Here is a 16006-nt window from a genome sequence, read left to right on the forward strand (position 1 = left end):
TACAGTACACATGACTTGGCTAGCCATGGTCCTTAATTTTATTTACATTGGAGATTGTATCAGTTTCAGGAATGCGGGAACAAGAAATGCATTGTCACTGCGCTGTCATGATCAGCTGTCACATATTTACTGTAGGGAAAGTCTACTGTACACAACAATCAATTAGCACAACTCTGCATTTGTGACGTATAGACATGGAATGTATGTATGTTTTTTGACAGAAAAGCATGTATGTTCTACAGTGTAATATTTGTTATATTTTTTGTAATTGTCCTGTAACCTTACGACCTTCTGAATAAGCCTCTGGACAGTGATTGAAAGGTTTTCTGGCATGAGAGTTCAGGGGTAAATGTGTGTGTCCTTTCTCTACTGTCCTTGTGTGGGTCCAGGGAGTGAGAGGTCAAAGGCTAAAGGTGTTTCTCATTTCTCCTGTCCTCCAGTGGGCCACGTTGAGGATCCAGACAGTCAACAAAGCGCAGCGGATACTCCAATCCTCCTCATTTAATAGTGAGTCAATGAGCAGAGCTCTCACACCGATCAATAGATTCATTTGATTGGTTTATTGGTTGAATGATGGATAACAAGATGAAGGGATTGATTGATTTATTCATTGCTCTATGATAATGACATCCACTCACATCCGCTCTTGTTCATCTGCTGTGTTCAGAAGCTCAGACGTAAAGTGCCCTAGAATAAATGAAGTGTGTTAGTGTAGTTAGAAGGGTTGAGTGCATGGAAATCAGTCCTGACATGAGTTTCGCTCAGGTGTCAATGGTTGACTGCGAGTTGATAATAGGTTGCATTTGAAGTATACAGCTTCTCAATGTGCCCAAGCCACGTTAAACGATAAGGGAGTGGTACATGTATATATAACGATACCTCTGAGAACCTAGAGACCGTGTAAACCTGTTTATAGTGCTGGGCAGGGGATTGCAGTGGAGATGGCTTGGAGCAGTGTTTGTTGAATAGAAGACGGTATTTGGTCCAGCTCAGTCCCCAGAGCATTTCCGATGTGATATACGGTATTATGTGGCGCTGGGCTTGCTGCCTATCTGTCGGGCTGACGCAATTCCTCCCCTCACAATCAGCAGTCATATAGGCTAGTCGGGGGGCAATTCAATTAAACTCGCAGTGCGGTGTTCACTAGCTAGCACAGCACATCAATGTGCTCTTTTTATTTGTTAGCATATCAACTCGCAGGATGGTTTCTGTATTATATGGATACCATAGACCCCTCACTTGTACTGTACTGAAGTTTTCCTAAAATAAAGAGTTTGCCTAGTTTTCAAAGAAAGCAAAGGGTGGATTGAATTAAACACAAAGTCAGTCAGTCACTCAGTCTCTCTCTCCTGGACTTTGTCCTGTGTTATCAGATAGTGTATCCTTAGCTGATCCCACTGTCTTCAGACCTGCTGGAGGGAGGGATACACTTTGGGTTGGAGTTGAGTAATCTGATCCTAGAACTGTGATTACCTCGATGATAGACACACAAAGGGAGGCCCTTTTAAGGAAAGAAAGGAGCCTCATTTATCAGTGAACACTGCTCTCTGATAGCTGTTATCTGAAGTGGTCCCAGTTTGTAAAGTGCAAGGCCACTGACATTTTCTCTGTTTGATGGCCTGTCATTTAAAATGGATTCTGTATGACAATTCTATTGGTGAGGCCTTGCCCACAGTGATAAACTCTGAATTTCATTGATTTAAATGCGTTTAAATAAGGATTACTCAGATATCAGCCTAGGATATCTTGTTTTCTCAATATGGGGCAACAGTGTGAGAGTTAGTGACACAAGTGCGTTGCAATCCTCTGATTAATTTCCTTCCTCACCAGCTCCTAACAAGTCCACAGTGGTTTGACCAATTTTGTCCTCCTTTCATTCAAAATGTATGAAAATTCTAAGCCTATTGATTCTAGGATTTGTAACACTGTCAATGTTGTCTTTTATCAATGGTAAAATATAACACGGAATCATCTTCCTTATCAAATACAAATATGTGGTATGATACAATCCAATCTAAAAATTATGAGGTGGATTAGTTGAGCGTGTGTGTTTTCCCCAGGCCTCGTCCAGAGGGATGATGGTTCTATGGAGGAGGAGCTGAGGGGGTTAAGGCGCAGTCGCCCCAAACCACCAGTGGGGGGAGACTTCACCCTCAGCGACTGTTTCTACTTCTACAGACGAGGCATCGAGGAGATCGTAGAGGATGAGGTGAGTCCACAGACTAGAATAAGATTGATGCCTAATTCCAAATGTATCCCTAACCCCAGACATTCCATGATGGGCCCCTAATAGCAATGAGTCAAACCTGTAGCTTCACCTAACCCTCTGGTAGTCTAGGATGAGTTTCGTAATTTATTGCCTACTGCACACCCCTCCAGTCCTTTCAAATCAATGATCACGTTTACATGCACACCAATATCCTGTTGTTATTCGGGATACTCAAGTATTCTGTTGTGAGTTGACGCATACAAATGTCATAATCCCGTTTGCAATAACCCGAATAAGATGCCTGGGAGATGCTGGTCTTGGACGGATACTTTCGGATACTTTGGCATGTAAACATCTTATCCCGTTTACTGTTGTTTTCTTGCAGTAAAATGATAGACCAACTGTATATTCTGTCTCAGTAACAGGAATCGAGACATATTATTGATTTATTTCATCTTGAGGAAATGTGAATTTGCAATTTTCTTCTGCGACATAAAAGCTGACAGTATTTCACTTTCAACTAAAATAATATTCCAAAATGGACCGAGTTACTATCAGAAACGTGTTGGATTGTTATTACATCTTTTAATTTCCCTGAAACTGGTCAACAAACCGATGCCATTTGGACATTTTGTGTGGAAAATCTTCCCGGGCCCTAAACGTCTTCTCTACAAGAGAAGCAGAAATGAAAGAGAACTTTACCGCTTTCCTTCTATCGATTTATTACATTATTCTGGTGAGCAAGGCTTTATTTAGCATTCTAGAGGATCAAGTAATGACAGAAGCCGACCTAATGCCGGAAATTATAAGCAGAACAATATCTAAATAAGGCTTAGCTTTATTTTCAGCACCCCCTTCAAAAAATCGTTCCGTCATCACTGGGAAAATTAGGACTTTTCTGTTTATTCATGTTTACAGGGATCCCTGTGAGCAGGATATATCAAAGGTGCATGTTAACATGTTATTCTGAATAAGACCTTAACCAGGATATGAGCTATTATCCCGGAATACTGTGCGCATGTAAACGTGGTCGTTGAATGGCTATCAGGAAGTGCTTAGGGCCCAGGAAATAGGCATTGATTCAGGATTGGGCAAAAGAGTACAACATCAATTTTAAAAATCCAGACTTACTTTCTGTACAGGTAGGCCTACTAAGTTGTTTTTCATGTTGTTCCTCTGACCTCCAGGTGACCCAGCGGTTTTCGTCAGAGGAGCTGGTGTCGTGGAACCTGCTAACTCGGACCAACATCGACTTCCAGTACATCAGCCTCAAACTGACCATGGTCTGGGGCCTGGGCGTGTTCATACGCTACTGCATCCTGACTCCGCTCAGGTCATTACTGAGAAAATCAGTCATCATCACTGTGCTCACCTTTTTTAATAAGGCCTTAGCTCTCTTACGGTTCACATCCATAAACCAAGCACTGACTGACATTTATGTTGCTGAATAGACAGGATTTACAGCCAGGATTTAAACCACGTAGCGTTCGACAGTGCGTTAATCCAGGACCAGTGTTGTCGTGTCTCGTGTATGAGTCCGAATGTTTTCTTTCAGGATCATGCTGGCATCTATAGGCCTGACCTGGCTGGTGATAGGAACCACTGCTGTAGGATTCCTCCCTAACTGGAGGTACAATAACACTGCTTTGAATCTACAGGTTCACATGGGATTGTTTTTAAAAACTGAGATGTTTGTCTTGTTTGATTTTTGTATTTAATCAGCTTCATGGTAGCTTCTTACGTGCGTGCCCGTGTGTGTGTGTGTGTTTTCTAGGCTCAAGTCCTGGCTGAGTGAGTGGGTCCATGTGATGTGCTACAGGATCTGTGCTCGAGGCCTCTCCTGCACCATCCACTACCACAACAAGTCGGTGAACGCTCCTCTCCTCTGACACATGCAAACACAGCAGGCTTTCACACACACCGTCATGTCCCCCAGTGACTCTAAGGGAGGTCCATGTGATATGTGCACAGAGCTTTGTTTTGACGTAAGACGCACGTCTGCCATTTTAACGTGTGTCTGCGTGTGTTCTCTGTCTTGTGTTTTACAGAGAAAACAGACCCAGAAAAGGAGGAATCTGTGTGGCCAATCACACCTCCCCGATTGATATTGTCATTCTCTGCAACGATGGGTGTTACGCCATGGTATGTGAAATAAAGCAGAAAATAAGCCTAACTTTAAATATTTTTTTATACCTATACAATCAACGTTCCTTCTAAGCTGCACACATGTTTGGGCACGCAGCTCCCCCAGGACTGCTGCGCAGAATAAATATCAACCTGTGCAGAGAAGCAGGAGATTGAACTACACTCAACTTTCTAGAGTTTTCCGCCTTAGTTAACACCAACATTTCCCTTTACTGTGGGAATTGTGATCAAATCAATGCAATATTAGCCACTTTCAATACAATGTACCGAAAGAAACTATGCAAGACTTAGTATGCAAAATTAACGATGCAAGAGATTTTGTTGTAGGCAGAATGCATCGGGTAGGATTCTATTGCATTGACACACACCACTCAGCCCATACTCTACACAGACCAGTGCAGCATAACCAATCAGAGCTGCAGTAGGCCTATATGCAAGTAGACCATTGCCATATATGGATCTGTGCCATTCACATTGAACTGGACTGTGTTTACAGCGTGAGTGGTCGTGAATAGATGCACTTGTTTTGAGATCAAAGCCAGAGCTGCATGTAGTCTAATTCTGGAATGTTCCTGAGATGGAAGTATGCTGTTTTGGCTATGCGTTGTCAAAAGTTAGACCAGGCTCAAAGGTAACACCAAGGTTTTTAACAACCGTGTTTGGTGTAATGAGGCAACCATAAATGTTTAGAGTGAGGTCTGACACTTTGTGAGTTTCTTGTAGCCAAGTAGCTTCATTTCTGTCTTGTCAGAGTTTAAAGCAATAAGTTGGTTGTCATCCAGTGTTTGACGTAAGTGGGGCATGTCTCAAGGTGGGCTGACTGTAAAGTATTGTCTTGTTTAAAAGATAAATACAATTGTGTGTCATGATCATCACCATGGCAATGAAAGTGCATGTTGTGCTTATGGATGACATTGCCATGGGGTAGCATGTATAAAGAAAGTGCCGTCTCAGTTTATCTGTTGCTAACTTTAATCCTGTTCAGATGATTTGTCTGTGAAATGTATTATGAGGGCGTTAGATGTGATTTGATCTGATGTGTTTTAGGTGGGCCAGTCACATGGGGGTCTGATGGGAGTGATGCAGAGGGCCATGGCGAGGTCCTGTCCTCACATCTGGTTTGAGAGAGCTGATATGAAAGATCGCCACCTAGTGACCAAAAGGTGAGCTTATCTGTTTGCTATCTTATCAGCCAGTGGGTTGGACATGTCCCTGGCACCAGACACTGGTATTCTGACTGCCAACACTCTTCAGACAAGCACTGATATGCCTGTGGAAAATTGCTACAGACCAATAAACAGTGGTGGAAAAAGTACCTAATTGCCATACTTGATTAAAAGTATTGATACCCTAATAGAAAGTTACTCAAGTAAAAGTGAAAGTCACCCAGTAAAGTAGTATTTGAGTAAAAGTCTAAAAGTATTTGGTTTTAAATATACTTCAAAATCAAAAGTAAATGTAATTGCAAAAATATACTTGATATGAGAATTTCATTATCAATGATCATACACTTCAATTAACCTACTCTCTGCAACCCAGAGTTTGTAAGGTTCATAGTTTAAATGAAACAGACAGAGTTCCCAGCTTACAATAGTCAAAATGTTTATTCACGAGAGCACTCTCCAGTCCATTATACAAAGACATCCATTTTATACCTTGCTCCTTACTTACGCACATACATACACACGAACAGTAGGTGAGTTATCTACCCAGCCGACAGTTCCATTCCCCCGAAATTAGGGACACCTTGAGGAGTACTCCCTGTCCTATCATAAGTTTCTCAGAGTTCTAGCCGGGTCGGGTCAAACACAGTTTAATTGTGCTCAGTATTTTCTTAGGAACACACATTTCTCTCCCTTACAGGTCTCTTCTGATCCTTGTTGGACTTACGTTTACATTAATAATTAATTATTAATTATTAATTATTTATTATACCTGCTACATAAACTATAATCCCTAATACAGTGGGGCAAAAAAGTATTTAGTCAGCCACCAATTGTGCAAGTTCTCCCACTTAAAAAGATGAGAGAGGCCTGTAATTTTCATCATAGGTACACTTCAACTATGACTGACAAAATGAGAGAAAAAAAATCCAGAAAATCACATTTTAGGATTTTTAATGAAATTATTTGCAAATTATGGTGGAAAATAAGTATTTAGTCAATAACAAAAGTTTATCTCAATACTTTGTCATTTCCAACAAAAGGTATATAACAGAGGTCAAATGTTTTCTGTAAGTCTTCACAAGGTTTCCACACACTGTTGCTGGTTTTTGGCCCAATATTTTCTTTAGGAATGTAGTGAAGTAAAAGTTGTCAAATATAAATAGTAAAGTACAGATACCCCCCAAAAAACAACTTAAGTACTTTACACCACTGCAAATAAATCTGTCATATCTTTTTTATTTAACCTTTATTTTGACAGGGTGTCAATGCTGAGACCAAGATATATTTTCCAGATGAGCCCTGTTTAGCGCAATAATACACATCAAATCCAATCATAAGTAAATACCTATCTTATTTCCTTATCCAGATAAAACCCTCATGCCAGTCCGATGACATTGCCATTTGACATAAATGTCATTGCCATTTGACAATTGGTGATATAATTTAATACTAAGATTTCCTGGTATGGACATAGCTTTAACTAAAACCATATAATGTATGTTCACGCTCCTCCCAGATATAAAGTTAGGTTTTCTAATTGTTGTTCATGTTTACAGGTTGAGGGATCACGTGAATGACAAGACTAAGCTTCCTATATTGCTCTTTCCGGAAGGTAAGTGCTACAATGGAGTAGAATGAAGTCAGTGAGTTTAGCATTGGTTCGGATAAGCTGCATTGGTTATGTACAGTAAGGTCATCCTATACCTGTACATATGAGTAGCATCTGCTAGAATGCATTTCTCTCCCTTATCTGTGATTTTGGAGAGCGTTGTTGTTATCATAGAGATCCTATCTGACCAATGAAATTTGATTTGATCTTTTATATATCTCTGGTCGTTCTGGTTATGGCTTATCTGCAGTCCATATTTCTGGTTTCCTCAGGGACCTGTATCAACAACACATCTGTCATGATGTTCAAAAAGGGAAGTTTTGAAATCGGAGGAACGATATACCCGGTAGCCATCAAGGTAAGGTACTCTGTAAGGTACTCTTGTAAGGTACTTCTGTACAGTATTTGACTTTTCCCTAAATCATGCAAAGATGACGTGACAAATGAAAAGTTGCGTGACAAAGTCAGCATAGATTTGAAGAGGTTTTCTGTCTCCCTCCCTCAGTATGACCCTCAGTTTGGGGATGCGTTCTGGAACAGTGCCAAGTACAACATGGTGAGCTACCTGCTCAGGATGATGACTAGTTGGGCTATAGTCTGTAACGTCTGGTACCTGCCAGCCATGCACCAACAGGTGTGTATACAACACCACACACACACACACACACTTACACAGTACCTACCTATTAATCACTAAGTGCCACTAACTTATTGCATGTTTTCAGGAAGGGGAGGATGCTGTCCAGTTTGCCAACAGAGTCAAGTCTGTCATCGCACATCAGGGGGGACTAGTGGACCTGTCCTGGTAAGAATCTCCTCCCATCTTACTATGAATGGCATCCTAACTGTCTTATACTGGCCCTCTGCTATGCATCTCTTACACCTCAGAATGGACACATTTGCAGTATCTCTTGCACACAGATTATTTTGTGTTCGTATCTCCTAGACCACGTGTTTGTTCCCCTGTAGGGACGGAGGCCTAAAGAGGGCTAAGGTGAAGGACACGTATAGAGAGGAGCAGCAGAAGAAGTACAGCAGCATGGTGGTGGGTAGCGAGGAGGACCGCAGCGGTAACAGTGACTGACACCCTCCTCTAACATGTGAAAAGGGCAGCTCGTTCTCAAGCAACCTACATCGCGACCGCTGGAGACGGGAGTTTTACTTTGGCAGGGGTCGCGTCGCATTTCGGTTTCTCCCATGATCACGCGGCGTGAATACATTTAGCTTTCACAGTGTACAGAAGGTGGGCGTAGGCCCATCCAAAAGCTCTTATCTGGGAGTTTGGAAAGGAGCTTGGCCATCACTGCCTGAATACTGCACTGTTGACGACCCCGGACTAGACTGCCATCGAGTGAATGAACCGTTTTAAAGTGCGTTGCGGACTGTAGAGGGTTATAACTGATTAGCCAATTGCATTACAATTACTCTCGTCTACTGTGACAACACAGTGAAGCGGAACTGTAAAGGAGATGAGGTGGCAGGTCCAATAGCATCCGTTTGGGATTTTGAATAGCTCTTTCTTGTTCTGCTATAAAACACTGTTCTAATTCTCTGCTGGAAAATTACTGTAAAATCTTTGTGAATAGTGCAATTGTGACTGTAGAGACTTTTTGATCACAAACTTCTAAATGTCAGTGTTATGCGATGACTATCTGAGGTTATTTTATTTTGTCTTCGTGTTCCCCCCCTGTCGTTTATGATTGTATGAGCTGCTGAAACGTTCAGAGCCAGTTGATCAATCCTGTCGATCAATCATTACTGCTAATCGTTTGGAAATAAACATGAGCCCACAGCTGTTCTCTCTTTTTTTAGTGGTGTGTTCATTAGCAAGCTAAGCTACCAGAACAAGGTAGTCAGAATCAGAAAAACACTTGTCAGTTGACGCTTTGAAATGTTTTGCTTACTGTACTGTTGACACGAGTCGTACATAGGTTATGAAAGGGAGCCAAACAGTACAATAATAAGAAAAGGCGATTGTTCGGTAGGCAAAGTGATAGGCATGGATTGCAGTTACACAGTCATTCCCCTCAAAACATATATTCTCCCTATGTTGTTTCTATGATTCATCACAGTAACAGGCAAGGAAGAGAACTTGGGGTGATCATAAAGACTCAATACGATGGGATTATATGGCACTAAGTAAAACGTGGTGTTGGGCATCCCATTCATAGTGCTGTGTCTCTAAAGAAGGGTACATGTTTGGGATTTTTTCGAGCTCTTCTCGTTGGTTTGTTTTCCTGAGGCTTTGCCTTCGTCACTGCCTCCATTCTTCTGTTGCGTTTTAGGATCTCTGCTCACACCTGGAAGAGTTGAACCAATTAGGTCATTCATATTTCGGTAAAAAATGTATGTTAACACTAGCATATGAGGTGCAAGAAATTCCCTCTTCCTTACTAACTTACCGGGTGAGAAAGTGTCCATGTTCTCTCCGTCTGGACCAACACGGTGTTGACTGGTATCCTGCTTTTAGATTAAGCAAATGTTATTTAATTACGTGAAAACACAGAACAACATCTAAGCAAATGTTATTTAACTACGTGAAAACACAGAACAACATCTAAGCAAATGTTATTTAACTACGTGAAAACACAGAACAACATCTAAGCAAATGTTATTTAATTACGTGAAAACACAGAACAACATCTAAGCAAATGTTATTTAACTACGTGAAAACACAGAACAACATCTAACGTGTTGATGTATTGCATCAGTTCATGTATAAATGTATATTTGGCCTGTTATTAACAATGATGACACTTACCCCCAAAATGGTGCTATTGTGCTCTTTCTTCCGTGCCTGGCTTTCCAGATGCCTGTTAACATCAGATCAGACTCACTAAACGTATTGCATTTCAGAGTAAGTGTACTGTCGCTACCTTGCAGTCCAACCAAGGTGCACAAGTAATTGAAGACGAACTGTGCAAGAGAAATTGTATCATTGTCTGAGGGAAGAGCTTGACCAGTTGAAACATTAAGGAGCCTGTTCAGTGCCTGACATTCCTACGTCCTGATGCATAGTTCACATGTAAGAGAGGGTACTATCGGATGGACGGTGAGAGGCAGCACTAAAACAGCTTTTGTTGACCAGAAATAAAATGCCTTCAGATGATAACAGCAAAGTTATTGAAATAGCCTAAAATTATGTGATGCATGGATTCATTAAATTTTTTTAATACATTTTTTTTTTTTACTATTGTTCTTAATGTTAATTGTAGCGGACACACGAACATGAATACAGTACGGTGTGTTTCATGAGGATGCAACATTTGTTTTCAACCAAGATGTCACTTTAATTCAACAGAGTAAAGATCAATCCACCCACCTTCTTAAATAGGAATCACAGTTCTTGACCGGTTTTGCCTCTTTCTTCACCCCATCTGGTGTCCATGCTATGGATGTATCTACCCCCACATCTACTCTACCCTCAGCTCCAGAAGATATAGGCATCTCTGCTTCTTCTGCAACAACTACATCTCACACGGCAAAAAAACTACAAAAATCTTACAAACACCTAACCGTAGGGACTTAGAAGCAGGGACTTAGGTAGCTTGTATCCCCAGCCTGGCTTACAAATGTGGGTGAACCTTGTCTGTCTAGCTCTGTTTGACCAATAGATGTGGTGGCTGTTTGGCAGTGGAGTTAACGGGTTTGTTGTTGTATCCACGGCAACCGAGGCCTAAATGACTGGAACCAGAGCCATATATTTAGAATTGCATTCTAAATGCATAGCTCTGACTGGAACTACACAGGCTCATTGCAGTGTGCCCTTTCTCCTGGATGCACCTTACAGATCACATTTGGGGTATTAAAGGCCCAGTGCAGTTAACAATGTGATTTGTCTGTGTTTTAGATATACTGTATTTCCACGCTGAGGTTGGAATAATTTGTGAAAATGATAATAATTCCCTTTTAGTGTAAGAGCCTGGCATTTCTGGCTGTTTTGGTGGGATAGAGTTTTTTGATCTGCCTGGTGACATCACCAGGCAGATCATCACAGCTAGTTTTCAGTTTTCCCCTCCTCACTCAGACCACTCCCAGACAGTCCTAGAAAAAATCTTGCTTGAGAAATTGCTCTTGCTAAGGAACGTTTTGTTTTGACCATTTTAATTGAAAACAATCACAGCAAGGTACCTAATTGTTTCCCAGAAATGATTTGACATTGATATAAAAATGGCTGCATTGAACCTTTTAATCTAAATCGTGCTGTGTTTGAGGGGAGATGGATGTGGGGGGGTAATTAGGTTGACTTGAACATGTTTTGTAGTGGTTAAGTGTAGTTTGAGTGTTCTGGTCCCAGTATCGGCAACAGCTGTCAGAAACAAGAGTGTGTATGACTGTAAAGAGGACAACACTTTCATTCAACTGTGTGATAGTACAAATACTAACTGTACTGTATCTAAATGTAACCACAAATAAACATAAACATTTTACAGACAGGTGTTGATTTGATTTCTTTACTGGATTGGCAAAAGACAACCACAGAGGAGATTCCAGTTCTGCCCTATCAGGGGTTATGGGTCGGGGGTCAGGGTTTTTTGCTGAGGGCCTTTAGGACTCCTCCTTCTCGTCTCCGTGGGTGATGATGTAACATAGTGACTTGTAATCGATGTTGCCGGCCACGTCAATTGGCGCCACAGAGAACGCCTGGTCCACCTGAGGATTTCATCAGAAGACAGAGAGGGATTAGGCAACAATGTGAATTGACCAAAGGCCTACTTTCTATGTAGGACTGCTGATAGGATGGTTTATCTCTCTCTCCCAAGTAATGTCAACTGTGTGATTTGTTCATGTATTATTTTAAAGAAAAAAGGTAGGTTAAAAGGAGAAAAAAGAATACCAACCTCCTCTGCTGTGAATTTATCCGCCTGGTTCATCAGTAACCGTTTAAACCTTTGAAGAATACACAGCTAATGAATAATTCATTGCCCACATTGTCATTGCATATTTTGGCAATCTGTGTATAGGTTCAAATGATACTGACTCATCCTTGTTGACGAAACCTGTGCCGTTTGGGTCGAAGAGCTTGAAGGCAGCGAGGATGGTGTCCTCGGGGTCTGTGCCTGTAAAGGGAGGGTTATAGTTCCGTTAACATGAACCGAAACCAAAGACTCATACAGCAGAAGGATGGAGAAGCAGAGGGATGGGGTCTTACCGTTGAGTTTCTCTCCAAATAGAGTGAGGAACACAGTAAAGTTGATGGGACCCTTCCCCTCGTTCAACATCTCATCCAGTTCCTCATCCTTAACGTTCAGCTTCCCTGGTACACTAAAACATAAATCGACATACACACACACACACACGCATGCACATACACACATTTTGTAAAGTGAGACAATTAAAATACCTAGCTGTCCATAGGTTTCTATCAGGTCCTGTTTTTTGATCACACCATCTCTGTCTTGGTCAATACAGCCGAAAGCCTAGAGATAAACACAGTACATCCGTTGTTAATAGATTCCCCCCTCATAATTTTACCTTCATCGTAAAATAAATAACGAATATCCAAAATGTATTATGTCTAATATTATGAGCCGTTTCCTCTGATGTCTAATGTCTATGGACCAGCCAGTGTAAGTGTACTGTAGCCACACACCTCCTTGAACTCCTGTATCTGACACTGTTCGAACATGGAGAAGACATTGGAGCAGCTCTTCTGGGCTCCTCTCTGTCTCTTATTAGCAGCCTTCTTACTGGCCTGAGAAACCAGAAAAATAGACAGGAGGTTACGCATGGCCATATCACTGCCACCAGTCGTAAACGAATGAGAGCAGAGGAATCCAAAAAAGAATAACCACGTCAACACGTAACAATGGAAACCATGTATTCTATGTGAAAGAATAAAAATGAGTAATATGTCACATACATTTAACACATTTTTACAGTAAAACACCCAGGTTTGCTTGACCAAGGTCATCCGGAGTTAGTATGATATCAATATAAATAAGTACTAACGACTTTCTAAGGGATTAGTCATTTCTAATTTCTGATTACAATAGTAGGACACATACTAAACTCAGCAAAAAAAAGATACTTCCCTTTTTCAGGACCCTGTCTTTCAAAGATCATTTGTAAAAAATCCTAAATACTTCACAGATCTTCATTGTAAAGGGTTTAAACACCGTTTCCCATGATTGTTGATTAATTCATTAATGAACATGCACCTGTGGAACGGTCGTTTAGACACTGCGTGAACGTGCCTTAGGCATGCTGCAATGAGGCATGAGGACTGCAGATGTGGCCATCCGCAATGTCCGTACTGTGAGACGCCTAAGTCAGCGCTACAGGGAGGCAAGATGAACAGCTGATCGTCCTTGCACTGGCAGATCACGTGTAACACCTGCACAGGATCGGTACATCCGAACATAGCACCTGTGGGACAGGTACAGGATGGCAACAACAACTGCCCGAGTTACACCAGAAACGCACAATCCCTCCATCAGTGCTAAGACTGTCTGCAATAGGCTGAGAGAGGCTGAACTGAGGGCTTGTAGGCCTGTTGTAAGGCAGGTCCTCACCAGACATCACCGGCAACAACGTCGCCTATGGGCACAAACCCACCGTTGCTGGACTAGACAGAACTGGTAAAAAAGTGTTCTTTACTGATGAGTCACGGTTTTGTCTCACCAGGGGTGATGGTCGGATTTACGTTTATCGTCGAAGGAATGAGTGTTATACTGAGGCCTGTACTCTGGAGCGGGATCGATTTGGAGGTGGAGGGTCTATCATGGTCTGGGGCGGTGTGTCACAGCATCCTCAGACTGAGCTGGTTGTCATTGCAGGCAATCTCAACGCTGTGCGTTACAGGGAAGACATCCTCCTCCATCATGTGGTACCCTTCCTGCAGGCTCAACCTGACATGACCCTCCATCATGAAAATGCCACCAGGCATACTGCTCGTTCACTGCATGATTTCCTGCAAGACAGGAATGTCAGTGTCCTGCCATGGCCAGCGAAGAGCCTGCAACTCAATCCCATTGAGCACATCTGGGACCCGTTGGATCGGAGGAGGGGGGCTAGGGCCATTCCCCCCAGAAATGTCTGGGAAAGTTTCTTTTTTTGTCGAGTTTATAAACGTGTTTTTGACTGTCGAAGTCGTACTTTTTAGTTAAAATTTGAAACTTAAATCTGGGCTTACTCTACAGTCAAAAACATTCTAGGGTCGTTCCACCAATTCAGTGCCTTTTGAGAAGTGTAACTTGGTCAAATATTTTTTATTTCACCTAATTTTAACATTCTATCATAAAGAGCACATGTTCAACTTCATAAAAAACGTTTTTCAAGAGGTTAAATAATAATAATTTTTAAAAGGGACTATAGAAGTGCCAAATAAGGTAACAGGGTTGTGCGATTGAGTTGTGACTGGGGAAATGGAAGCTTGTTTGCAACAGGGAATGGCAATTGAATGCGCACTTGAATGCATGTTTTAACAATGTTAAAACATTTCTAGCCTATCTATGGGTAACAAACAGGGTTGACGTCTTATGCTCCACCCACTCAATTTTCCATCACAAAATACAAACAAATTGCTGCAAATAGCACAACCAGCTCTATGATTTGACTATTCAATGTTTCTTTTGAAAGAAAATATTTAAAAACAAATAGTTTCACTATATTAAAACAAGAGTAAAGTTCACCTAACAGAGTTGACCTTAAAAATGAGGGATAGACATCCCTGAATCACTAATCACAAGAAATAAATAACAATCATCCGAAATTACTTTGTCAAAGCAACAAAATAAGTAATGATGCAATGATGCAATTCCTAGAACTGACACAGGGTTGACAGTATTTTTTATATATTATATCAAATCTGATTTATTGAAGTCTGTATGTGGTGTATATGAAAGGGCACTTCGTTTAATATAACAGGCTTTTAAAATCCAATATCGGTGCACGATTTCTACTTAAAATATCAAAGAGACGCAAAGGGCACTCTTTTCGTGGAATGACCCTAATATTTCATCACAATGAACTCCAGATTAAACAATAAATTCCAGATAAACGTTACATAAAGATTTTGCTTATGAGTAAAGTCAGATGGCAAATGATGTATAATATTGAGTCATTGTTCTAGTACTCACCATGTCTGTGTGTGGTATAGTGGCTCTCTGTGCTCAGGACTAGGTGTGATGCTGGGTAGAGTTTATGTATGGCTCATGTTATCTTCTGCCCTCTTATAATAGGCCTGCAGTGTGTACCACAGTCCCATACATGGCCATATACTCTCTCTCTCTCTCTCTCTCTCTCTCTCTCTCTCTCTCTCTCTCTCTCTCTCTCTCTCTCTCTCTCTCTCTCTCTCTCTCTCTCTCTCTCTCTCTCTCTCTCGCTCTCTCTCTCTCTCTCTCTCGCGCGCTCTCTCTCTCTATGTGGACACGATAAGGACCCAAGGACCAGGATTCCACTGGGGGTGGAAAAAGGAGACAGGGAGAATGAGCAGGAGGGGGATTTGGACAAAATGGTGTGAGAGAGGAACCAGTGGGAAGAGGGGAAGTGAAGATACCATGTTACCCATGAGTATGGCCAATGGTGGAAAAAGTACCCAATTGTCATACTTGAGTAAAAGTAAAGATACCTTAATAGAAAATGACTCAAGTAAAAGTGATAGTCAGCCAGTAAAATACTACTTGAGTAAAAGTTTTTAAGTGTTTGGTTTCGAATATACTTAAGTATCAAAAGTAAAAGTATAAATCATTTCAAATTACTTATATTAAGCAAACCAGACGGCATACATTTCTTGTTTTTTAAATGTATCGATAGCCAGGGGCAGTGGGGATTCTACCTTGTATGGCTTCCTCTGCGATTTTTCTTAACAATTTCGCACAAACCAGAAAAAAATGCAACAATATGTCTGTGAAACTATATATTCACAATATTATG

General features: G+C 41.3%; 2 protein-coding genes across 5 annotated transcripts in view; one reads left to right on the top strand and one right to left on the bottom strand.

Moving 5' to 3' along the window:
- The window catches only part of LOC115111838 (glycerol-3-phosphate acyltransferase 3-like), a 16586-nt gene extending 7665 nt beyond the window's left edge, over nt 1-8921 (top strand). For all 3 annotated transcript variants that reach the window (XM_029638318.2, XM_029638319.2, XM_065011697.1), the window contains exons 3-14: nt 441-507; nt 2061-2209; nt 3397-3542; nt 3765-3839; nt 3984-4073; nt 4258-4351; nt 5402-5517; nt 7077-7132; nt 7402-7487; nt 7635-7763; nt 7855-7934; nt 8099-8921. In XM_029638318.2, coding sequence (XP_029494178.1) covers nt 441-507; nt 2061-2209; nt 3397-3542; nt 3765-3839; nt 3984-4073; nt 4258-4351; nt 5402-5517; nt 7077-7132; nt 7402-7487; nt 7635-7763; nt 7855-7934; nt 8099-8213 — 1203 coding nt within the window. In that variant the 3' untranslated portion in view covers nt 8214-8921. The remainder of the gene's footprint in view (nt 1-440; nt 508-2060; nt 2210-3396; nt 3543-3764; nt 3840-3983; nt 4074-4257; nt 4352-5401; nt 5518-7076; nt 7133-7401; nt 7488-7634; nt 7764-7854; nt 7935-8098) is intronic.
- A 2644-nt stretch (nt 8922-11565) lies between these two features.
- On the bottom strand, nt 11566-15318 carry LOC115111841 (myosin regulatory light chain 2, atrial isoform-like). Of its 2 annotated transcripts, XM_029638322.2 has the most exons (7): nt 15211-15318; nt 12723-12824; nt 12474-12549; nt 12282-12386; nt 12111-12189; nt 11971-12019; nt 11566-11782 (listed from the first exon to the last, which is right to left on the bottom strand). In XM_029638322.2, exons 1-7 carry the CDS (start codon nt 15211-15213, stop codon nt 11678-11680), a joined length of 519 nt encoding a protein of 172 aa, XP_029494182.1. In that variant the 5' UTR covers nt 15214-15318; the 3' UTR covers nt 11566-11677. The 2 variants fall into 2 exon arrangements, with proteins under 2 accessions (XP_029494182.1, XP_029494181.1); XM_029638321.2 differs by having other exon boundaries at nt 12282-12549.
- Between the last annotated feature and the right edge of the window lie 688 nt (nt 15319-16006).

This window comes from Oncorhynchus nerka, linkage group LG27 (assembly GCF_034236695.1).
Source record: "Oncorhynchus nerka isolate Pitt River linkage group LG27, Oner_Uvic_2.0, whole genome shotgun sequence".
Taxonomy (NCBI): domain Eukaryota; kingdom Metazoa; phylum Chordata; class Actinopteri; order Salmoniformes; family Salmonidae; genus Oncorhynchus; species Oncorhynchus nerka.

Excerpts from the sequence above, each read along its gene's own strand:
- LOC115111841 (XM_029638321.2), bottom strand. Across the intron at positions 12,550-12,722 it reads AGATACAGGAGTTCAAGGAG|GCTTTCGGCTGTATTGACCA; the intron begins GTGTGTGGCTAC and ends GTTTATCTCTAG. Across the intron at positions 11,783-11,970 it reads ATAAATTCACAGCAGAGGAG|GTGGACCAGGCGTTCTCTGT; the intron begins GTTGGTATTCTT and ends TGAAATCCTCAG.